The sequence below is a fragment of the Nothobranchius furzeri genome, chromosome 1 (genome assembly GCF_043380555.1).
Source record: "Nothobranchius furzeri strain GRZ-AD chromosome 1, NfurGRZ-RIMD1, whole genome shotgun sequence".
NCBI classification, from domain to species: Eukaryota; Metazoa; Chordata; class Actinopteri; order Cyprinodontiformes; family Nothobranchiidae; genus Nothobranchius; species Nothobranchius furzeri.
The window spans coordinates 96,095,876-96,120,486 of NC_091741.1; the positions used below are offsets into that span (position 1 = coordinate 96,095,876).

At 43.3% G+C, this 24,611-nt stretch overlaps 1 protein-coding gene across 1 annotated transcript in view; it reads right to left on the reverse strand.

Moving 5' to 3' along the window:
- The window catches only part of pdgfrb (platelet-derived growth factor receptor, beta polypeptide), a 39,472-nt gene extending 15,097 nt beyond the window's left edge, over positions 1–24,375 (reverse strand). The window contains exons 1-12 of the mRNA XM_015944307.3: positions 24,181–24,375; positions 8,387–8,461; positions 6,695–7,012; positions 6,363–6,617; positions 5,899–6,029; positions 5,352–5,517; positions 3,151–3,331; positions 2,311–2,426; positions 2,045–2,168; positions 1,751–1,962; positions 1,223–1,317; positions 998–1,130 (exon numbers count right to left, since the gene is read on the reverse strand). Of these exons, the coding sequence (XP_015799793.3) occupies positions 998–1,130; positions 1,223–1,317; positions 1,751–1,962; positions 2,045–2,168; positions 2,311–2,426; positions 3,151–3,331; positions 5,352–5,517; positions 5,899–6,029; positions 6,363–6,617; positions 6,695–7,012; positions 8,387–8,435 (1,780 nt within the window). The 5' untranslated portion in view covers positions 8,436–8,461; positions 24,181–24,375. The remainder of the gene's footprint in view (positions 1–997; positions 1,131–1,222; positions 1,318–1,750; positions 1,963–2,044; positions 2,169–2,310; positions 2,427–3,150; positions 3,332–5,351; positions 5,518–5,898; positions 6,030–6,362; positions 6,618–6,694; positions 7,013–8,386; positions 8,462–24,180) is intronic.
- Between the last annotated feature and the right edge of the window lie 236 nt (positions 24,376–24,611).

Sequence of the window (24,611 nt, forward strand, 5' to 3'; positions counted from 1 at the left end):
TCTCCCCATTAGAACATAAGTGAGAGGGATTCGACTTATTATTTTGAAGGACACTAATATAAAAACTTGCTTTGGCAGATTCAGAAAATAAATATGTCAAGAGCTTCGAGACAGTTTGTATGAGAGAAAATAACAAAACGCATGAAAAGGAGCTTTTAGCTAAACTGGGACTGAGTCCAGTTTAAAAAGTATTCATTAGGGATTCCGTGTGCAGACAACCAACCACTCGCAGTACAAAAGCCTCATGGGGATGGATCCAGTTTAAACAGTTTGTCCTCATCTGGGTGACGGATAAGAGCCTGCTCAGAGTCAGACACTCAGAAATAAACCACAACTGATCGATTATAGGAACCATCGACCCTTTACCCAATAACATGGTAGAGCACACTGCGGTATAATAATAATAATAATAATAATAATAATAATAATAATAATAATAATAATAATAATAATAATAATAATAATAATAATAATAATAATTGTAAGGTCATTTTGTATTGAATAATAAAAAAAATAAAAAAGGCAGCTTCTAAGAAGAGATTATTTCTGCTGATCATGGGTCATAAATATCCTGTAACTGCCATAGCTATGATCAGATTAGTCAGCATCAATAGGCCTTTTCTTTAAATAAACCACAGCTGTAACAAGTGTGGAAGCTGGGTAAAAGCAACAAGAATTCAGAGGATGGTCATTTTCCTTCCACTTTATAAAAATGAAGAGTTCATTTGCAAAAACAGATCCTGTTTTTATAACATTTTCAAAGATCGTATCTTTCTATTATCATTTAAAACAAAGTTATTTTTAATTAAAAATGGCGTGAATCAGTTTTTCACATGTAGGAAATAAAGTTTAAGCATTATTTTTGGTTAAAATGTAAAAAAAAAACAACTAAACATTTTCTTTAACTTTGTGCCTTTGTGATTTGTTTATTTTCTGTTTTCTTAACATTAAAATAAACACAAACAGGTCTTTCCAACTCCTGGTACATCACACTCACCCAGGACCAGGTTGTCTCTGGGCATCTCCCAGGCCAGGTCGTAGGGCAGGTGGATGGGATCCACGTAGATGTACTCATGTCCGTCCACACTCACGGACTCAATCACCTTCCATCGGATCTCATAGCGTGGTTTCTGTTAGCACGGGTGAAGAGGACAACAAGGAGCCATGAGGAAGAAGGAATAATTTTGATCTGTTTGTTTTTATGTGATGAGGAGTGTCTTACCTTCCTCCACACGGCGACGAGGATGATGATGGACAAGATAATGATTACCACTAAGGCTAAAACAGCAGCCAACACTGCCACCTGGGAGAACAAGGCTGCCACAGACACCAGAGACAGAAAAGATCACTACATTTGAAAAACTTTATGTTTGTGCATCAGTCAGCTCTGCATCCGTCTGTCTGTGGTTTACGGAGAATTAACCAATTAAGGGGGTCAAAAACTATTAACCAAATGTAAACACAAGATTACACATTTTCTTTAAAACGTAGCTGATCTGATATCTGTGGTACAAACATGATAGCCTTTATATATATTGTACATAGACAGATTTTACTGACAAAAACGTATCTGAAGATGGAAAGTTTTAGCCCAACATCAAAGAGTCAATTAAAAATGCCACCAGGGGCTGAATATTCAGCTTAGAAACACATGTATAAACGTATTATAAAAATGCATTTCCTAATCTTCAGGTGTTCCTTATCTAAGTGTAAATGACACATAAAAGGTCTGACATCTTGTGGCACTTACTGCTGGACACCAGTTTGACATCCCTCCTGCTGACCAGTCCGGCTCGGTTGGTGGTCTCACAGCGAACGGTGAAGTGCTGAGGCTTGAGGAAGACCATCTTGCTGCGCACCTGGATGATTTTATGAGTCTCATTGTAGCTGGCGTTGGTCTGGATGCTCAGCTCCTCCGGTCGCGGGGTCAGCGGCTGCCACACAGCAGACTGGTTGTTGCACCTGAAGCGGGACACCGGGTGAGATGGGAACAGCTGCAGCAGCAGTGGAGCCCTCTTGTGTTCTCAGGGGGTGTGTGACTCACTTCAGCATGCTGTCACAGCTGTACCACTGTATGATGGGAGCTGGAAACCCCTCTGCTACACAGGTCACTAAGTGTCCCTGCCCTGGGAGGTGGTGGTCTGTCAGGTCTTTAATCTGAGCTGGAACTGCAAACATGGAGGCGGAGGCTTTAATCATGACTGAGTTTGCCTTCAAACGCTACTTTAAAAACATGTTTGTGGAGAAAAAAAACAACAAAAATGTGTCAAATATTTAAACATTCTAGAGTTTGTGAGAACTTTTTCACACCTTGGACCTCCAAGTCAAAGACAACCTGCTTCGTGTCGTCTCCGTTGGTAACGAGGACAGCGTAGAGGCCTTTCTGCTCCGCCCTCACCCTCACCAAGGTGAGAATGGTGAGATACCTGAGGCAAAAGCCAAATGAACAAGCTGTCAGGAAAATAAAAACAATCATCGATCTTTCAGGAGTTTCTTGGGTTTGATTAGATTAACTTCTGTCTGGAGCTAAATGTCCACAGGTTCAACGTTTTGTTAGAACCTCCATCAGAGAGGCTCTCAGGGACTACGGAAAAACGTCTCTTATGGGAATGTTTAGATAAAAATTTGAAATATGGTATGTTGTTTTCCAATCATTTCTAACATGAATGATTAACCTACATGAATAATTTGTAAAAATTAGAAAAAATAAAAGAAAAAATAAAAGAAAAAAGAAAGAAGAAAAACACCATTAATAGGACAAACACGTCTCAATAATCAAACATGATCTTCTGACGATTTCAGCCAAAAGCAGAACTGTTGGACAGGAACTTTTCTGATTTACTGATTGATTCGAGGCTTTTCAACAATGAACTTTTAAAATCCCATTTAATTCGATCGTTTTGGTTGAAAAGGCAAGAGCCCAGGCTTTGTTGAGCGTTTGAGGGTCATTAGGGAGTTGTGATAGGTATTTAGTGTTTATGGTTCCTGTGCGCTGAAAGATGGCTTCCTTCCCTCTGGAGAGGATTGGATTTCTCTCTGTGGAGGTCTCATCTGGTGGTGACGGACAGATCGCCTCTGGAGGCTCCTGGACTGTCCAAAGTTTTTGATAATTCTTTAAATATAAGGAGGCATTTAGATGAGCTGTTCCACCTTATTTCATGCTCTTGTCTGGAGAGGATGGCTGTGTCTCCCTTGATGGCGGTGCCGTCTTTGGTCCAGAGAATCTGAGGAGGAGGGTAGGCCTCGATGTCCACCCTCAGCTCCACGTTCTCCTGGAGCTTGGCTGAGATCCTCTGATGCTGCATGGGCTTCATGTCCACAAAACCGTGTTCTGAGAAGAAAACAAGCCTTTGTAAAGCATTTTCTATTTAATCTTTTAAGTATTTCTTGCATGTCTGTTTTTCTATTCTAGTCAGAAACATGCAAACAGTGCACGTCTGCAGGAATGAACCACTGCTCACGTGTAGTGCATCTGTGTTTAAATTAAAACATTTAGCAAACTGGGAATGTGCTTTAGTGAGGGCATTTCTTCTGTTTCAGCTCTGAAATATGTTCCATAGTCACAAAATCATCTACATTTGCTGGTTTTATATAAATGTTTTATGAAACTTTTGTTATTTGCAGTATGTTTTCTTTCTTATTTCATCCAGTAACTGTAATTCTAAACCTGCCAGTGAGCTTAAAGTTGGCATAACAACACGACAACCTACAAATAGTTAATTTTAATGTATTTTAAATAAAATTAGAAAAAGATGTTGATTTATTTATCTGAGTGATATCTTAGCTGACATCAGCAACAATCAGATAATCAGAATATTTATATTGAGTTGCAGGATAAGCTTTCCTTTAGAGTTGTGGTATTTTTTGTGCATGCACAGGCCCTTCTCAAAAAAATTAGCATATTGTGATAAAGTTCGTTATTTTCTGTAATGTACTGATAAACATTAGACTTTCATATATATTAGATTCACTACACACAACTGAAGTAGTCCAAGCCTTTTATTGTTTCTAATATTGATGATTTTAGCATACAGCTCATGAAAACCCAAAATTCCCATCTCAAAAAATTAGCACATCATGAAAAGGTTCTCTAAACGAGCTATTAACCTAATCATCTGAATCAACTAATTAACTCTAAACACCTGCAAAAGATTCCTGAGGCTTTTAAAAACTCCCAGCCTGGTTCATTACTCAAAACCGCAATCATGGGTAAGACTGCCGACCTGAATGCTGTCCAGAAGGCCATCATTGACACCCTCAAGCAAGAGGGTAAGACACAGAAAGAACTTTCTGAATGAATCGGCTGTTCCCAGAGTGCTGTATCAAGGCACCTCAGTGGGAAGGAAAAAGTGTGGCAGAAAACGCTGCACAACACGAAGAGGTGACCGTCCGGACCCTGAGGAAGATTGTGGAGAAGGACCGATTCCAGACCTTAGGGGACCTGCGGAAGCAGTGGACTGAGTCTGGAGTAGAAACATCCAGAGCCACCGTGTACAGGCGTGTGCAGGAGATGGGCTAAGGTGCCGCATTCCCCAAGCCCCCAGGAAAGTGTTTATCCTCTCAGGTTCTGTTCACTTCTTCTGGCCAGAAATGTTGTGAGAAGAAAACAGTGGAGAATTTTTTGTTGAGTCTGACCAAAATTATTCCCACAATCTTCTCTTAACGAGCGGGATGTGATATGCCTAATAAAAACATTTAATATGTGTGTAATGCTTTTATATATGCAAAGTTTGACATTAATCAAACTCATCTGGCCTCCGCGTTGGGTGGCAGACCTGTCTATTAGACAAAACTAACAACAACCCTGGTCTCCTGTTTCCATCCAACATGGAGGTTTGAGTTATTTAAAGGTCTTTTAAAACATAACACACCTCGCTGCAGATGGAGTAAGCAAACACACCCCCAACGTGCATGCAGGGGTGGACGTAGCACGAGAAAAAACAAGTTCAGTCAGAGGAATCCTGTTTTTATTGGCTCCAAGTCCTGTGTTGTAAATTTATATGAGTTTCTGTTTAAAGAAAATTCCCAGAAACACAAACACATCCTCACCTAAAGTCTAAATATAGAGCTGCTGCTCCCTCTGATTTGCAGGTGTGAGCTTCAAGGTAATCACTCGGGGGTTTCACGCTGGGGCCGAAGTTTATTTGACATAATCCGCAGAAACAAATTAAACGGGTTTTCATTTCCTCTAAACAGCCCTTCTCCTGCTTTAATATCCCAGTGTTAACATAAGAGTCGGTCAGCCAAACCCAATAATAATCTTCAGAGAATCAGTTTGTTTTAGCTGTGTGTGTTTGTGTGTGTGTGTGTGTGTGTGTGTGCGCGCGTGTGTGTGTGTGTGTGTGTCTAACCGAGCACGGTGATGTGGATGCTGGCAGAAGCTGTGTGTCCTACAACACTTTCAATGACGTGGCATTCGTACGTGCCGCTATGAGCTACGGTGACTTGAGGGAAGAGGAGCCAGGAGCGCATGATGGCGATGGGCAGGTACTCCATCTGAGGCTCAACCTCCATGAGCTAAAGGAGAGAGGGAAACCAGAAGGATCAAATTTACACAAGTTAGCTTTGTGGGGTCATTTTTAATCTGTAAAATAGTTTTAGGTGCAATCTTTGTTTGAATCCTGCGTTAGCAATAAAGTTTAATTGTTTAATTTGCCTTTTAACAGATGATTTCAACAGTGAATAAAAAACACAAGGTTCCCCTATAACAGACATCGGAAGAAACAGGTCACTCTCCACTCCTGATGTTGTGAAAGCATTTACACAGCAGGATCGAGGTGTGTCTTCACATCTTGATGCACTTTGGGTTTGGTCAGGAGGCCGCACAGGGATCACAAAAACAACAACACAAGGAGAAAGCTGAAACAAAAGCTCTTGTTCTGCTCCGCTCCCACTCACCTCCCTGTTGGGAAAATCCCATGAAAAATCTGCCAGCTCCACTCCGTGCACTGTGCAGTTTATAGTCAGCGCTTCGCCCTGCTTCAGCACCGTCTTTGTGGCGTTGATGTAGGGGTCGATGGTCTTGGGGACTGGAAGGAGAGACGAGGGTGACGGAGAGGAGGGGAGAGCATGGATTTAACAAATCACAGGGGCAACAAGCTGACCTCAGTCATCATTAATCAGCTAATTGCACAAAAGCAAACGTTAAAAACAACATTTGAATCTAACAAGTCAGAGCTACATTTGACCTTTGACCTCTTTGGTTCAATCTCTTTAAAAGTACTACAACATAATAAATAGCGATTGTCACAAAGGAAATAACTCTGGTACTAAATCTTGCCGTTTCTTCTCTTATGAGTTATTTCTTTTGGGTTTTTGGGCTCAGACTGAATAAATCTGAACTGTCTGACCTGGAAACTTACCAGTAATGCTGAAGACGTTAAAATTCTGAGACTCTCTCAGTTCCCCGTTCAGTTCTCCCCGACACACGTACATCCTGTCCTCAAGCGCCACCTTGAACCCCTCTCCAGGAACATACAGGCCTCTGATTGGCCGGCCGCTGTCCTGTTGGTGGAGCGTGACGGTGATGTTTGGGTTGGTGACCACACAGGGGATGGTGCTTTCCTCACTGGTCTTTGCTACCGCGCCGTGGTGACTGATGAACCACACCTCAGGATCTGCAGCGAGACGTGAGTTTGCTCATTAGCTGTCAGAAAGCATTTAGGAATATTAAGATATTACAAGCAGAACTCACCAGGGACAAACACAACCGCCTCTTTGGTTTCCCCTGTGATCACATCAGTGCACTGGTACACACCAGTGTGCCTCCAGCTCACACTCCGCAGAGTCAGAACACTGGACGTCAGATTTTTCTGCGCAATTTTGTAAATCTGTCGTCCGTATTCATCTCCCTCTCTTAGACGCTGACTCAGATCGTCTGTCTTAAACGCCCAGGTTGCCTCCCTGGATCCGGAGCAGGTTAGGCTGAGAGTGGAGCCTCGATTCAGGACGAACGCTTTGCCATCAGGTTTGATCTCCAGGCTGCTAACTTCAGCGCAGAAAAGCACCAAAGCTGCAGTTTACGCAACAAAATAGGAGGTCAGCATGGAGGGGCTCAAATACATGGTGCAACGAGTTCAGAGGTCAAGTCAACAGTGTAAGTCAGATCCTGGTCTATCTCCACCCGGTGATGGATACAAGCTGTCTGGAGCAGATGAGTAGGAGGATGAGGACGGCTATTCAGTGACAGATGGATTAAAAATCATTCAGAATGCGTCATTTATCCTTCACATCAAAGCGTTTGTTTTCTCACAGCTGATCTACAGTCTATGTGCTGAGGTCAAAATTCAGCTCATCAAATTACACTTTAAATACTTTTCCATTAATTAAAGGAAATAATCTGTGATTATAAAATATGTGATTAAAATGTATGTATTGTTTCACTGTCTGTTTAATTTGAGAATAAACATTAAAGGGGACATATTATGCAACTTTTGTGCTGCCATGTGGGTCTCTGTCACCTCTATAAACACTCCAAACGTAGAAATAGCCCGTTCATCCATTTTCTCAGTGTTTGGTTTTAGCAACTATGTGCTAAATCAAGCTGTTTCAAAAAGTCTCTGTGTGTGAAATCAGAAATAGCAAAAGTAGTGGAACGTAAGTTAACGAACAACGCTCAAAGAGAATAAGAAAATAAAATATGAGGGAGAAGATGTGCGGTTACATGTTTTTTTTTCCGGGAAAGACAACTCTACACACGCTCAACCTATTTAATCTGAATGAATGCTTGGTGTAAGTATACTCACGGCATGATCGGATAATTTCAGTTAGTGTCCATATGAACAGAGATTTGAGATTTCCGATCAACCTAGATTTGAATCGGATTGGGGAAACTTGGAGCACGTAAACGTAGCTATACACCCATTCACACGCTGGTGGGGATGAGCTACGATGTAGCCACAGCTGCCCTGAGGACCACTGACAAGGGCGAGGCCTGCCGAACACAGGCGCCATCTATTCTCTGACCACCACCAGCACACAAGGCGGGTTAAGCTTCTTCGCCAAGGACACAACGGCAGCAATCTCTGGTGAGAGTCGGAATCGAACCTGCTACCTTCCAATTAATGGACAACCCGCTCTTCCTCCTGAGCTACTGCTGCCCCTACGAAATAAAGTGAAAGCGCCCTGAAACGGCTCATTCTGGAAGGTTCTGAAAACGTCAAGAATAAACAGCTGAGTTAGCTTTATGTGAGAGGGATTTTATGCAAAAAAACTCAATAAACTTATTTTTATTGACCACAGAACTATTTAAAATTTATGAAAAAGGTAATAATATGTCCCCTTTAACTGCATTAATTTGCCTTAAAAGTACTGAAAACAGGTCTTGCTCTCCTGCAAGACAAACCCCTCATTTTCACTTGTTGCTAGATTGGATTGTAACCCTCACCTGTGAATGTAACTGTCCGCTGGAGCACGGATGCTGTCACCCTCCTCATTGTGGCTGCCTGATGACCACCTTGTTCTGCAAACAGAAATCAGAGAAATCCCACGAGTCATTTTGGTAAATTACTGACCCTCACGCTGTAAATGATTGCTAAAACGCAGGTCGTGTGACATTAAGTCAAAACTGGTAACAGATGTCAGTCAAAGTGAGCAAAACAAAAGAAGAAACATATTTTTGCCCACTGAAAATAAAACAAAACACCCTAAATGACAGACCTGGTGTTTCTTGAAGGAGGTATAATTGATAATTGGTAAAAGCTTGAAAACAATCCTACATGTAATCTCATGCTACATCTCACACAGTCGGTGTCTATTATGAATGACTCTCAGCTACTTCCACACCAAGTTCACACCTGTAACTACAAAGCTGATGGAGTTGTAGCCATTTTTGCATGAGCCATGGTTGTGCAGCTGCGCTGGTGGCCTCTCTCAGCAGTAGATGGATGATCAGCAAATACTTTCTGATAGTTTCACTAAAATCCATCCAGTGGTTCAAGAGACATTTTGTTAAGATCACAAATCATTTGCCAAAGAAAGCTGCTCGCTTTCTGTCTCAGCGCAGATGCAGCTGAGCTCTGGTGGTATTTGATGCCTCGCTGCACCGGGACACAGCAACAATGTCCCACGTCTTTGTGTTGCTGGTTCACCACCACTCTGCCCACTAACAAACGGGTCACTGTGTGCAGCTTTACAGCACGCTCACTGGCAACAATGCTGCGTCCAAGCTATTCTCCGGCCACGCTGAGCCATTAATTGGCTTTTGGGGTAAACAAAAAGTGAAAACTAAGGCATTCACTCTGACAGGAGGGCAATTCTGAAAGGTTGCCATGGGTTTTGCAAGACTTCTCATGTGCGCTGATGCAAATACAAAAGCTAAGAGGACCTGATTCAGTGGAGTTCGTCACCATCTCATCTCTGACTTTAACTACTAACTTCATGGTGGTGCAGAGGCCAGAGGAGATGGAAGAGGAGGGGTTTGTTGTTATATTTGGAGGGGGGGGGGGGGGGGGGTTCGGCCTGAAACATGCAGACGTCTGGAAACAGTTAAGGATGGATCACAGGCCTGTACACAAGTGGGTGGGAAAGAAAGAGGGTGGAAGAGTGAGTCTTGAGAAGAGCGCGGGTGGAGGAGGAAGAGCGTGAGCCAGTGGAAAATAAATTGTGAAATGTTTCTCGAGAAATATTTCCCAATTTAACGTTTCACGTTTTTTCTTACCTCATACTTCTATTTTAGGATTCAGGACTATTTTAGTGCATTTATGTAATAAATCAGACAGTTTTAAATGTGGTCAGCATCTTAACCCAGATCTGACTGCTGAACAGTCTCTAAAGCTCCACTTTTTAGGAGGTGTTAAATAATTTCATGGCTTTGTCGTCAGATATGAAACTGTGAAAGACATCTTGGGAGTAAAGTCGGTTATTCAAACCAGACCTCCCTAAATTAACTGCCTTTGGCACTTCCGCTCCCAAATCGAAGAGCTCAAAGGTTCTGAGCAGCTCCAAAAACAAGAGTGGTCCATTTCCTCCCCCGCCTCCTGGTTCTAATAACGAGAGGTGACGCGGAGACAGATGAATCCTGAGCAGGAACTTTTATTTTCACTGCGATGTCGATGTTGATGCAAACCTAAACATTCTCACTGAGAGATAATCCATTCTGCTCACACACACATCACAGCCCACATACCCCCTTCTCAACACACACACAGACACAAACACACACACACACACACACACACACACACACACACACACACACACACACACACACACACACACACACACACACACACACACACACACACACACACACACACACACCTCTCCTTCCCTTTCTGTCACTGATCTCAGAGTACAGTTCACGTTCCCACAGTTTTAATCTGAAACTTTCCCAGGACCGCCGATACACTCGGGACTTTGCTGGTGATGACGGCCAGAGCAGAGGGGTCACCTCATCCCTGGGGGCCCCGGCAGCGAGTCACCCGGGCCCGTTCAGCGAGGAAGCCATTCATCAGCGCTCAGCTAAAGACTGTATCCTCAGTGTCAGTGAGGAGGACAACAGAATTCGATGGGGCTGAAGGCAAAAGTTGTTTGGCATCATGAACGCTAACCAATCATAAGTTAAGTTGTATTTTGGATGAAGAATGTGCTCTGACAAGAGGATTACATCTAAGACTAAAGGGTTAAAAATAAATTCTTATCTGACAAAATTCTGAAACTCTGAAATGAACGGAAAAATTATGTTTAGCTTCTGCAACATGAAGGTTCATGTTGACCAATGGACAGTGTGTGTGGTGGTGGTGGTGGTGGGGGGGGGGGGTGGGGGGTGGGGGGGGGGGGGTTCGCAGAAGGCTTTGAAGATAAATTTCACCTAAAACTTGAGCTTTCATGAATTATACGATAAATACAGCTAGAAAAACAACGTGGTAACACTTTACAATAGGGCTTCATTAATTAATGTTACTTAGTACATTATTAGACATTAATAAACTATTAACTAAAGTACTGACAACTGCTTAATATTAATGTAAATATGAAGTAATGTATTACTGAGCAGCCCTCCCACTGGCCCTTTGTCCTAGCCTCAAGGACGCAAATAGTTAACAATATTAGGAATGTTAATGAAGGGATCTTTTGTTTATTAATGCTTAATAATGCACTAAGTGATGTTAAAAAATGGACCCATATTGTATATTGTTACCAATAATGCTTTTAGGCTAAATCACTAAAGTATCATAGCTTAATTTTTTTAATGAACTAAGCCAATGGTGTCCAGTTCACTGTCCTGCATGTTTCAGTTGTTTCCTGACTGAGTGGTGGGAGTGGTCATCAAGTTCTGCAGAAGCCTGCTAATCACCCATTAAGATTAGGATTTAGGTTAGGTGTGCTGAAGTAATCCTTAAAACACGCAGACTGGTGGATTGGACACTACTGGTGTAATTACAAAATATTAGGTTTTGACGTGTATAAATGCTATATGATGTGTGAAGGAAACATCATTGAAAATGGCTCACTTTGGTTACTATGGTAACCACACACCTATGGGCCCTGCTCTCTCTACCCCCCAACACTAATCCAGATATTATTAAAAACTGACTTTTTAAGTTACTCAGTTTGTATCATCTGTTTACAAAAGGCCAGAGCTGGAGGGATACTTGAGTGTTGTTGGTGAAGATACTTTCATAAACAGGAAAGAGTATCTGTAGTTTTTAGGACAGGGCCTTAAAGTTAGAGGTGGACAGAGACGGTAAAGAGAAGAAAGTTAGTCCTAAACAAACAGTGACTATCAAAGCTAATGGTTTTGCTAATGCTCTAAGACGAGATCAAGAGTGGACCAGGCCTTCTCAGTGATGGCACCAGTCCTTTGGAACGAGCTCCCTCTGGCAGGCTCCATCTTCTCAGGTGTTTAATGGCAGTTTCACATCTGGGCCAGCACGGCCCAGGCTGAGTAGCATATAAAATGTTCACATCTAGGTAGCCTTGTATTTTTTCTCAAACCAAGTTGGTCTGCTTCAGGCTAAACTGCTCCAACACACCCACTGAAGAAGAAGAAGAAGAAGAAGAAGAAGAAGAAGAAGAAGAAGAAGAAGAAGAAGAAGAAGAAGAAGAAGAAGAAGAAGAAGAAGAAGAAGAAGAAGAAGAAGAAGAAGAAGAAGAAGACGAAGAAGAAGAAGAAGAAGAAGAAGAAGAAGAAGACGAAGAAGAAGAAGAAGAAGAAGAAGAAAATATCATTTATATAGCACCTCTCAAGATAAAAATCACTAGGCGCTTCACAAAAACAAAAAAATGTAAAAATATAAAAAGCATTTAGAAAATGTTTAAAAATATATATAAAATGAGCAAAAATAGACAATTTTGATTAAAAAAATGTTAAGAAAGAGAGAGAGAATTGGTAAAGATGGAAATCAGTGGATCCTGAGGAAGGTGGAATAGGTGTGGAGAGCAGAATAAAGAGAGAATGGTGAAGAAGGTCATACAAAAGCCAGCTTGAACAAGTGTCTTCAGCTGCTTTTTACAGGAGACCACTGAGTCCACTGATCTCAGGCTCAGGGAGAGAGAGTTCCAGAGTCTGGAGGCCACAGTAGCAAATGATCTGTCACCTTTGGTCTTTAGCCTGGTGCGTTGCACAACCAGTAGGATTTGATCACTGGACCTCAGGGACCTGCTGGGGGTGTAGGGTCTAAGAAGATCACCAAGGTAAGATGGTGCTTGTCCATGTAAGGCCCTATAGACCAGAACCAGGATCTTGAAATGAACCCTGAAGTTGACTGGCAGCCAATGAAGCTGGAGGAGAAGTGGGGTGATGTGGGTGTGTTTGGAGGACTTGGTCAGAAGCCGAGCACAGGCATTCTGAACCACCTGTAGACGGTTCAGGGAAGTTCTGCTCAGACACGTGAAAAGAGAGTTGCAGTAGTCTTATGGGCCATTCCCATCTGTACCGGGTCGGCCCGGGACAGAACGGGACTCAGCTTAGCAATGTTCCTGAGATGGAAGAAGGAAGAGTGAAGCAGAGAACTGAAATGACAATCCAGGGTGAGAGCTGGGTCAAAGGTCACACCAAGATTCCTGACAAAGGGTTTGGTGTGGGAAGCAAGCTGACCAAGAGAGTCTCTGACTTTGGGAACCAGCTTGTCTGGGGCACAGATGAGGATCTCAGTCTTATCTTAATTCAGCTGAAGAAAGCTCCCAGCCATCCAGGTTTTGATAGAGTCTAAGCAGGTGTGTAACAGCTGCTGCTTAGACATCTCATGGGGCTTGAAGGAGATGTACAGTTGGATGTCATCTGCATAAAGATGGTAGGAGATTCCTTTGACGGAGCTCAGGATGTGCTGAAGAGGAAGCAGATAGAGGAGGAAGAGCAGAGGCCCCAGCACAGAACCTTGTGGGACACCATGGGTCAGGGAGGTGGTGGAGGACCTAAACTTGGAGACGGCCACAGAAAAGGAGCGCTCAGAGAGATAAGAGGAGAACCACTCCAGAGCAGATCCTGATAGGCCTACCCAGTCTCTGAGCCTCTCCAGTAGCAGGTGATGGTCAACAGTGTCAAAGGCTGCAGTCAGGTCCAGCAGGACCAGAACAGAACAGTCCCCTGCATAACTGTGAGTCAGAAGGTAATTAGAGACCCTAAGAAGAGCTGTTTCAGTAGAATGAGCTCTACGAAAAGAGCAGCTGTGAGTTGTTTAGCCACAACCTTTTCCAAGATCTTGGAGATGAACAGAAGTTTATAGATGGGTCTGAAGCTGCTATGGAGAGAGGGGTCGAGACTCATTTTTTTTAAGAAGCGGGTGGATTACAGCATTCTTAAAGTAAGCAGGGACCTGACCAGAAACCAGAGAAGCATTAATTATAGACAGCACGCTGGGACCGATGGACTGAAAAGCACTTTTAAACAAAGATGAGGGCAAGATGTCGAGGGGGCATGCAGAGGTCTTCATAGAGTTAACTAGTTTGGTTAACTCAGGCAAAGAAACAGGAGCAAAGCTATCTAGGATGATGGGCCTGGTTGGAGTCCGGAGAGGCAGCGATAAGGCTGAAGGAGAGATGCTGGATCTGACCTTATTGACTTTGTCCACAAAGAAAGACAGAAAGTTCTCACAGTCTGTAACAGAGTGGATGGAGGCTGTAGGAGAGGCAGGAGAGACGATGCTGCTGATGGTGTTAAACAGCACCTTGGGGTTCCCTTTGCTCTGGGACACCAGGTTGGAGAAATAGGAAACCCTCGCGTCTCTGACTGCAGAGTTAAAGGATGTCAGAAGATCCTTTAGGTGCAGCAGATGGTTGTGGAGATGGGTTTTCTTCCACAAGCACTCAATGTTTCTGCATTGGTGCTTCAGGCTGCGAAGGCTGTCAGTAAACCAGGGAGTAGGGTTCACTGCAAGAACTGATCTGGTTCTGACAGGACAGATGTTGTCCAGAATGGAGAGGCAGTGCTCGTTAAACTGAGAAGTTAAGGAATCTGGGTCGTTATCAGAAGAACAGGGTGGATCAAAAGCAGCAGAAAAATTGCTAGCTGTGCTCTCATTAAGAAAACGAGAACTAACCATACGGCGAGCAGGAGGTGGGGACGCAGAAACTGACAAGTTAAGGAAAATGCAATGCCAACTGATTGGCCGACTCAAATTCCCACCTACCGTTAGGGAGAGCCTCCCATTGGCGTATATAATCAACCAGCTGGAGCTTCCCACATGAGCTATTCTTTATCATTCTGGTTACTAGAAGTTAGCATCAACTCCGACTGAAGCTGCTACAGCTCTCTGTCTCTTTGTCTCACTGCTGTGAGGAGCAATACACACACACACACACACACACACACACACACACACACACACACACACACACACACACACACACACACACACACACACACACACACACACACACACACACACACACACACAGCCACCTTTGTTTGAGGGAGACACTACAGACTTTTCCCCACTTCGTTTGCCCCGCCCACATGCTGGGAGATTTCCCCGTACCTGAGACCTGGACTGACGCCACCTAGCCCGGTGCATGCTGGCCCAAATAAAGCATGCTTATGTCTCGCTTGAAAAGCCATTTTTACTTGTTAGCTTCCCCCAACATCGGTGACACTGGCTTTTGCATGACAGCTTTTTATTTTCCTTTGCTTTTAATGTTCTTACTTGTTTTTATCTATTTATTGCTCCCATGTTATTTTTATCTTCCTTTATAATTGCTATGATGTTTTCCTATGTTTTTATATACTATTCAGCACCTTGGACTTCCGTTAAGGCTGTGCCATACAAGTACAATTTGATTGATTGATTAATGGCTGTTTTGAGAAAATGTTGAACATTATTGATAGAAATAGTTAACACACTTGCCACTTTTACTGTGTCTACAATGTTTTCAACAGAAGATTTGACAAGTTTAAAACACCCTTCCAGTGGTAAGGCGAACGTTCCGAGCTCTGGTTCATTGGAAGTCAATAGGAATTTGTCCCCCCGTATCCCCCCCCCCCAAAACTATGTCCATGGTTTTTATTAATGTAAACCTCAAATGCATTTTTCTGAGGTACGATGACTTTGCTCTGATCTTAGAGAACAAACATTTACATGACTGCATGTAACTGTAGTCCAACTGCATGAGGACTGGGGGTGGAGGGGGGATCTTTACGGTAAGGATACAAAGAATACGTACAAAACTAGAGCCTAGAGGCTGTTTTATGCAATGTCAGGAATGCAGAACTGGCAAGTGCACAGGTGGCAGGAATGGCCAATCACACGTTAGCAAGTATCAGCGCAGCCAATAGATGAGCTGGATGGTTCTAATGGGAAACAGGCTTCAACACAAGTGGTTGTTTTCTGCTTGGTCCTAGTGCTTAACCAGTGTCCATGTAATAAAGCGTAATATTGTTTTTGGACGGTAAAAAGTGCAGGGGACAAAAATTACCTTTGGAAAAAGTTGGGGGGACATGTCCCCCCTGTCCTCCACCAAAACAACGTCCATGGATTTTATTAATGTAAACATCAAATGTAGTTTTCTGAGGTACGATGACTTTGCTCTGATCTTAGAGAACAAACATTTAGGGGTAGTTAAAGAGGTCAGGTCGGTAGTAAATCAGACAAAAAGTCAAGTGGTATGTGAGTGACTTTCATAAAAACCACTCAGAAGCTGTTGATCTCTTAACCTCATGGATGCTTTTTGCTTGAGCCACAGTGACAACAGAGTCATTTACTGTAAACAACGTTCACAGTGTCCACAAATAAAGTGAGGTCAAGCCAAACGGTCATAAAAGCAGACCCTGAAAGGAATCTGAGAAACAATTCTTCAGCCCAGATGTTTATTGTTGTCCTTTAGGTCTTTGAAACGAAGCTCTGCATTCCCAAAGTAATCCCGGAGGTCTGAGAAACACAAACAGTGTTTAAGTCGGCGTTGCCGCAGCAATCACCAGGAGGGATGAATTGTTATCACGTCGTATGAGTTTTTCCCACAGATGCTGGGAATTTGGCGGCTGATTGACCCTTCCTGCTTCTTATAAACAAACGTACTACACTCAAAGTGTCACCAGCTATCGAGAAGGAGAGCCAAAGCCGGCCTTAGCGGGAGGCACGCGGCCCACGCTCAGCCTCAGGATGCAGTTAGGAGCCTCTAAGTCCACTCCTGGGATTAGCTACATATAGCAGAGCTGTATGTTTTAGTTTAAACATCTGGCAGTGATAAAGAAGTCCTCGATAAGCTGGGAACTGCTGTCTAAACCACATTTGCAGCCAATTGCCTGAATGAGTGTGTCTCAAGGGGGGTCAGCTTGAAAAAAAAAAAAGAATAAAAGTGTAATCTATAAAAAATAACAAATAAAAATGAAGGAGATGATCCAAAAAAACCCTTCCAAAATGCAGCTGGTGAGCTCAGATTTTCTGCTTTGGGAAACTTTCAGGCTCTGTGTGGGAGTGATGCAGCCGTGACACGGCAGACAATCATGTCCACTAACCAAACACCCACAAACAACAAGGATGCCGCAATGAGTGGAAAACGGTCCGGGACGGTTTTAAAAAGAAAATAACATCTTTAAATAACAAGCTGCACAGAAATCATGTCAGCTCGTGATCTGAGGCGAAGAAAAACAAAATGAAACTCACAATCAGATGAAAAACAAACCAAAATGCTTCACAACACCAGACAGTGGCAAAGACAAAAACAGCAAAGCGAGCATGCAGACATATGGATTAAACTTCGTGAGGGAGCCACATCAGAGCAAAGTAGAAGAACAGAAACGTGCACACACAGTCTGACAGCAGACGCGCGTTTACTCTGCTGAAGTGTTCAGGAAGCTGCAAAACAAACATCTCCAATGTGGAGTTCACTTCTGTCCAAGCAAAGCAACTAGAGCTCCAATAAGACAGGATCTAATCTGTCTTATCAGCATTTGGACATAAAGACAAATAGTGTTCTCTCCTAAGATTCCAGATTTGTGGGGCGGACCTACGGACAGCAGGACTGATGAATTGTGTGGGGATAAAACCATCCAGAGTGGATTTGTTAAAATACTCTTCTTTTCCTATTGCTCATCTTGGACTGACCCCCTCCCCCAAAGGAGAACCTCCGGTCCCCCAGCGGGAGACCCATGATGTACTGTTCCCATCCCAGGAGATGACAACGTCCTCTAACCTTATCATGACTAAAACAGATCCCTCCAACTTTTTATCCAAGGTTATCTACACTCCTTTCACATGTTTTAAAGTTCTAACTTTGCACACCTCGGTTTTTGTTAGAGCATTCATTGTAACTCAAGTCCAGAATGTTTCTAGCAGCCATGTTTTTGTCGTTAACTCCGTCTGGCTCCTCCACCAGCACACGTTCCCTAAAGATCACCTTGTTTTTCACAGGAAACCTTTAGTGGACGCTTCCTACAGGAAACCCGGAAAGATTTTAAAACACTGACTAAAGTAATTGTAGTAGAACATCACTGAGAGCTGAATATCTTCAAAAGTAAAGTTCCCTGGTGCATTCACAGAAAATGTGTGTTGGGGATAATAATCCTAATTCACTGTAAATTTTACATGTGGATGATGTCCGTATTTACTGTTCTGTTCTCATTTGTGAGGATGAATTAGTCCTTACCAACCTTTGTGTGTAAATGCATATGAAATTAAGCTTAAGTGTGTATATAATAAAATGAGCTATATAATCAAAATACGTGTTTTATTGATCTTCTGATAAACATTCACATTCATCCCTGAGAGAACACAGTTTCACCCTAACTAGGTGAGACGCTACAGAGCTGCTGAGGAGACTTAGGACCAATAAGGTGTGTTCTTTCTTCTTAGTTTTCCTTTTGACCTTGTTTTCATTTTAGATTTCCATAGTTTATTCTAGTCAACTCCATTCTTGGTTTTCCTGAACTCCTTGTTGTCTATATGCTTGAGACATTTGCATAAGTTCCTGGTTTATTGGAAGAGATTTATCTCTCTTTTGCATTTTATTTGGGTTGACTTGGTGTTTTTGTTCCCATCAGGTCTTAGCTGATGACTCGATGGCATTTGCCAGTTTTTGTATCCCGCAGCTTTTTTCCTTTTCACCAACGGTTCATTATTAGTTAGTCTCCTCCACTCAATGGTTTGTAATGGAGACGTGAGCTGCTGATATTGTAATAACAGGTTAGGAATAAAAATTGGTTTAACTTCTACAAATCCTGGTCTGTTTGACCAACACCAAAAATTTTCCACATATTGATTGAAAACACTGTTTTCTGGTATTCTCTAACCATTTGTAATGCAAATAGTCTCATCTGTTCACTTGTAAACTTCCAGTGGTAATAAGCAGTTTAAACCTGGAACTTTAAAAAGGATTACAAAATAAAAATAAATAAATAAGGACCCCTGAGGTCCACGTGGCAGGGGTGAGGAGTGAGCACCACCTCACCCCTGCCACGTGGACCTCAAGGGATAAACCATCAATCCTGCTCAATGGTCAACTTTCCTTACGGGGTCACCCATTAGGACAATGGGAGGGTTAAAAAAGGAACTTAACAAATCCAAAGGGACATATTAAACCTACCGGCCCCAATAAAGTTGCCACCTGGAAGCCAGTAGGTAGGAGCTTACTTTTGGATAATTACTGCATGGGCGATTATCTTTCCGCTGCAACAAGTTATTTAACCCCAACTGGTGCAATGAGCTGCTTCTCATTTCTTAAACAAGCATGTGGAGTGACACATTTGGTGGTCGTGGAAAAGATGTTAGTCTGTTTCAGAAGGGTCAGATCATTGGCATGCATCAAGCGGAGAAAATATCTAAGCAGATGCAGAAACGACTAAAAACTGTCCAACGCATTATTAAAAACTGGTCTGATAAGTCCAGATGGACCCTGTTCCAGAGTGATGGTGCATCAGGGTAAGAAGAGAGGCAGATGAAGTGATGCATCTGTCATGCCTGGTGCCTACTGTACAAGCCTGTGGGGGCAGTGCTATGATCTGGGGTTGCTGCAGTCGGTCAGGTCTAGGTTCAACAACTTGTGCTCCAAGAATGAGGTCAGCTGACTACCTGAATACACTGAATGGCCATGTTATTTATTTTCCCTGATGACACGGGCATATTCCAAGATGACAATGCCAGGACTCATCGGGCTCTAATAGTGAAAACTGGTTCAGGGAGCATGAGACATCATTTTCACACATGGATTGGTCACCACAGAGTCCAGACCTTAACCCCACTGAGAATCTTTGGGATGTGCTGGAGAAGGCTTTGTGCAGCGGTCAGACTCTACCATCATCAATGCAAGATCTTGGTGACTCATCAATGCAACACTGGGTGGAAATAAATCTTGTGACGTTGCAGAAGCTCATCAAAACAACGCCACAGTGAAGGCATGTCGTAATCAAAGCTAAAGGTGGTCCAATGAAATATTAAAATGTGTGAACTCATTTTTTTTAGCCTGGCAGTGTAATACGGAAATTTGTTTAATACAAATTTAGATAAAGTGATTAGTGCATATCTAATATAAGTACTGATATTATGACTTGAGCCTTAAACGAATGCATCCACAGTACAACTGTGAGTCTAATAGTAAATCTCCTTTCTGCAGTTTCAGCTTTTTTCATTCTCGTGCTTCACGTTCACCTGTTAGTTGATAAAATCTGTTGAAGGTTAGAAAGTGTTTCTAATAAAAACACCAGCTTGCTGTGGTTAAAAACAAACCAATACAGTAATGATGCAGAAGAAAAACAAACAGAAGGAAAGCCAGCATGGCGGAAATGCAGGTGAAAACATTACAAACCGCTCATTTTTACTCCAGCTTAAGCTCCTCCGACATGTTTCAGGCTCAGACGGCCACTGCGGAGCATTTTTATGCCAAATTTGGAACATATTCAGACCGGACTCAGGATGTAAAGAGATCTTTATCGATTATCATAACATCTGACTGAAATAGTGTTGCGCTGACCCTGGGTCAGATTCCAGCTACACAGCTGGACACTGCCTGCTAAAAGGCTCAGCACAGGAGAAAACTGCTAGTACGATGTAACTTTAGAGGCTGACGCTGCACTGAAGCCTTCTCAAGTTTGCATCATCAGCAGTAAGAAAACAGATATACTGTTATTCCTGCTCATAAATCATGTTTTTTCCTCTTCTTTTGGTTTTGCATTTGGATTCAGACCATGTGAGGTCTTGTCTCAGAAACCAAAGTGACTCTAAGGAACACATGTTTGGGGAAACTGCAGATTGGGGTTAGCTGCCTTTCAAACAGAGCTGTAAATGCTGTTTGTAGTGGTGGTGCTGGTGGTGGGGGTGTAGAGGGCTCCTGACTGCAGAGTGGCAGCTTCTGATGTGGCCGCTGTTAGATATCAGCTTAATGATCCAAACTTGGCTCAACTGGGGTCTTTAATGAAGGGAAAAAGGATAAAAAAAGTTACATCAGGTTTTTCTGGAGCTGTTTTAAGAGGAAACAAAGACATATTTCCCACTTAGCATCAGTGGAACCACATCCCTGTTTGTTGCTCCTTTTTTCTGCAGGCTGACTGGAAGCCCCGACTCAGGAGAAATGAGGCGTCTGCAGACGCCCACGAGAGAAACAAAAACTCAAACAGCTGAGTACAATTAGACTAAATGCCATTGTTCTCGTAAAAGGAAGAATCTCCAGGAGGATCCCTGAATCAGAGGTGATCTGTGCTATTAGTCCAGTTCTGGTACAACATTTCAGTTTAGCCTTTTAACATTATATGAATGTTAACTTCAAACACAGATAAAAACAAAACTAAGTTCAGCCTGGTCTGTTTTCAGCCGTGAGGAATATTCTTATCTGGTTAAAGCAGCGTGCTGTTTGTCTTTGTCCTCCCTCCCACTGCGCTGGATCACCCGTTCCAACGTGTTTTTGTTGGAGAGGACAGCCCAAACTCCAGAGAGAAAAGAATCAGATGGAGACCAAAACTTCCTGTTGAGATGCATGACTCTTTGTGTGTTAGAATGAAACCTTAATCATTTCACCATAAAAGGCTGGGAACAAGTTGTGTGTGCATGTGTGTGTGTTTGGGTGCATGTGTGCATGTGTGTGTACTTGTCTTTAAATGTGACACAATTTTAGCTTTAGCCTGCAGTGTGGGGACAATTTGCTGGTCCACACAGTGCTAAGCATCCTAAAACTTGGTTTTGGAGGTATGGAGTGAATAAAGATTTAGTTTAGGTTAGGGTTAGGAATACAACGCCATTGGTTAAGGCTAGGATATGGGTTAGGTCTTCCTGTTCCTCCTGCAGGTGAGGGGTGTTGGATGTAACGGGCTTGGTGCTGCTGGCACACGGGGTCCAGCCCTGGACCTGGCACCTCCTACGGCACTCTGTCTCACACTTCATCTGATGGCAGCAGGCCTTTGGGTCGGCCTGCGTTCTAGCACCCAGCCGCCGGCCTTTTGCCCATGGCCTGACCCAGACACATGGGCTGTCCACATCCACCCATGGACCCACCACCTGCAGGAGGAACATGAAAGGCCCAGTGCAATGTGGAGCCTTTGGCGGTCCAATCACTAGAATCAAATGAGTGAAAATAATTCCGTAACCTCACATTTTCTACATTTAAGGAATTAGAAAAGAACAAAGAACAGCACGGGTAAATGTGTGAGACATTAGCCGTGGGGTTTAATAAGTGTAGGCTGAATTACAAAGCAGCTTAATCTCATCAAAATAATAAAATTATAACTCAATCTTATTCTATTGTCAAACTGCTTCAACGTGTTGTGAAAGCATCGTGGATGTTCTGCACTGTGGGCCTGAGGAGAACAGAGCTGGTCTAAAAGTATAATGAGCACAACACAGAACACATTTAAATAACGCTCAGTAAAAACATTCTCTTGGTTCTTTTCTAAACCTTCTCTCTGAGTAAAAAATGAAATGTTTATCTGTCTTTTCAAAGTCCAACACTAAAGATACATTTATGCCTAAATAGGAGAAAAAGGGACGCTAAAACAGACATTTCCTCAAAGATTTGTGCAGCAGGACTGGCTGCAACTTCCTGCCTAAAGATGAGATGCAGCTGCCTGACAGCTTTACTCCAGTGTGTGTGTGTGTGTGTGTGTGTGTGTGTGTGTGTGTGTGTGTGTGTGTGTGTGTGTGTGCAGTATGGCATGCTTTACTCCTGCACTTCTGAGTGCTCTTCATTACAGCTAATCGACTCATGAATAGTGTAATCAACCCTAAAGACCAACGACTAAAGGACATTTATTATCTACTCAGCTGAAAAACATGAACGATGAACGAGTCACATGATAACTGACCAGCAGGATATGAGTCAGAGAATAAAACACTTTTCAACCTGTGCATCGATGATCTGCTGTAAACTGATGACTAAAGTTGGTGTTTAACCAGAAAGCGAGCAGCATGACACCAGTTGTGATCTTGTTGCTCAGCAGCTGCACGTTCGGCTCGTGGGACAGAGAATAAATCACAGGAGGACAGATTGGGATCAGCGTGTTTCACAACTCAAACTGCGACATGTCGGCTCTGTGGAGCACGTGCTGGCGTGTTCTGTATTGGGTCTTAATGCGAAGCACATTTTCTCACTGTGGCTGGCATGCAAGCGAGCCCAAAAAGCCAGGAAACAGCTGATGAGTAAGGATTAGGTCCGGGCCAGGGGGAACGGAGCCGACCGGGCTGCTCAACATCAGGGCCGGGCCGAGGAGCATACCAGCAGCCTGACGCACGGCCAGGAAACCCCCCACAGCCAAGGAAAGATATATAACCCTGTTACGTTAAGAAAAACCTTGTTTAAAAATGTGTCAGAGCGGAGCAGTGCTTTTAAACGTGACGCTAAGCTGATGGTAGAAGGATGATATGAATGCAGTTTTCCAGACGTTCATCTGCTGAAACTGCAACAGCATCTGGATGATGGATGCCCAATAAAACCAGACCAACAGTCCAGATACCGCAGCTGCTCATTACTCCGCCTTTCAGGTGCAAACCATGTGTCGGATTAGATGGAAAAGACATTCACCAAACACATATCTTAGCCATGAAACGGCTCACATGACGCCAGCGTAACTCAGTCCAGGCTGTAAAATCTTGTTTCTGTCATGAAGGGAAGAACGATGATTCAACACAATGTTTACTGACCCAGTCACCGGTTCCCAGAAGATCTAAAGAAGAGCTGGGCTCGTTTTAGCCTTATTATCACTATAAAGGAATCTATTTGTGGCTAAAGAGGATGCAGGTGACGGCTCCGGGCTGATGCTCCTCTGGAGAAGATTGATCCTGACAGGCCCTTTCACAGGGAAGATCTTTGGTTCAAGTAGGGTGACTGAAGAGCGTCGGCATAAACGAGCTCTTTAGCAGCAAAGCGCAAAGTGGCATGCATACAAACAAGCTATGTGTGTGTGTGTTTGTCTGAGACAACCTGTCAAACATCTCTGAGCGAGAAGACAAACACGGTTGAAGCTGTAGGGTGTGAAGTGGTGTCAGGGATGTGAGCCGCTGCTGTGTTGATGTTTGAACAGGTTGTTCGCTGTTTGTGTGTACACATTCAAACATGCGGGTACCAAAGAACCCAGCGGACACACACACACACACACACTCGTGGGGACATGGAGAGTAAAAAAACCTGTCTGATTTGTTTAAATTTAAATAAAACTCACGAAATTCAGGGTCCAGTTTTAACTAAACCCAGAACGGTTGTGGGTTTGGCCTCAGCGTGCAAACTGGATCAACTTTTCCAACATTGTGAAACAAATTCTCACCTCTGGCAGCAGCGACAAAACAGCCGTGACCATCAGAAACAAGTTCAAGATTAACACCTCCATACCTTCACAACGATCCTGCAGGCACAGACGAGTCTTCCCTCTCCAAGAAGGTAAAGAAGATAAAAATCTGAGTGGAGGTCTCCAGCTGCAGCCTCCACAGGCTCTGCTGCATCATATGTACCACTCTCTCAGATGTTCAGTCTGAGGTTTATCTGTGCTGGTCCCAGGAGTCCGTTGGGAGGAGGTACCGCTCTGAGCCCGGCCGTTTGTTTAGTCAAATCACAGCGCTGTGGGGGTCTCTCTCTCTCTCTCTCCCTCAGCTCTCTGTCTCTCTCACACTCACAAAACAAGCCTACCGGCACTCAGAAAGAGTGGTGTAAGTTTAAAAGAGGCATGCGGACACACACTCCTTCTCTGGCAGGCTCACACAGAGCAAAGAGTCAGCGGTTTGACCTAGCTGAATCTGAGAGAGAGAGAGAGGGGAGGGATGGAA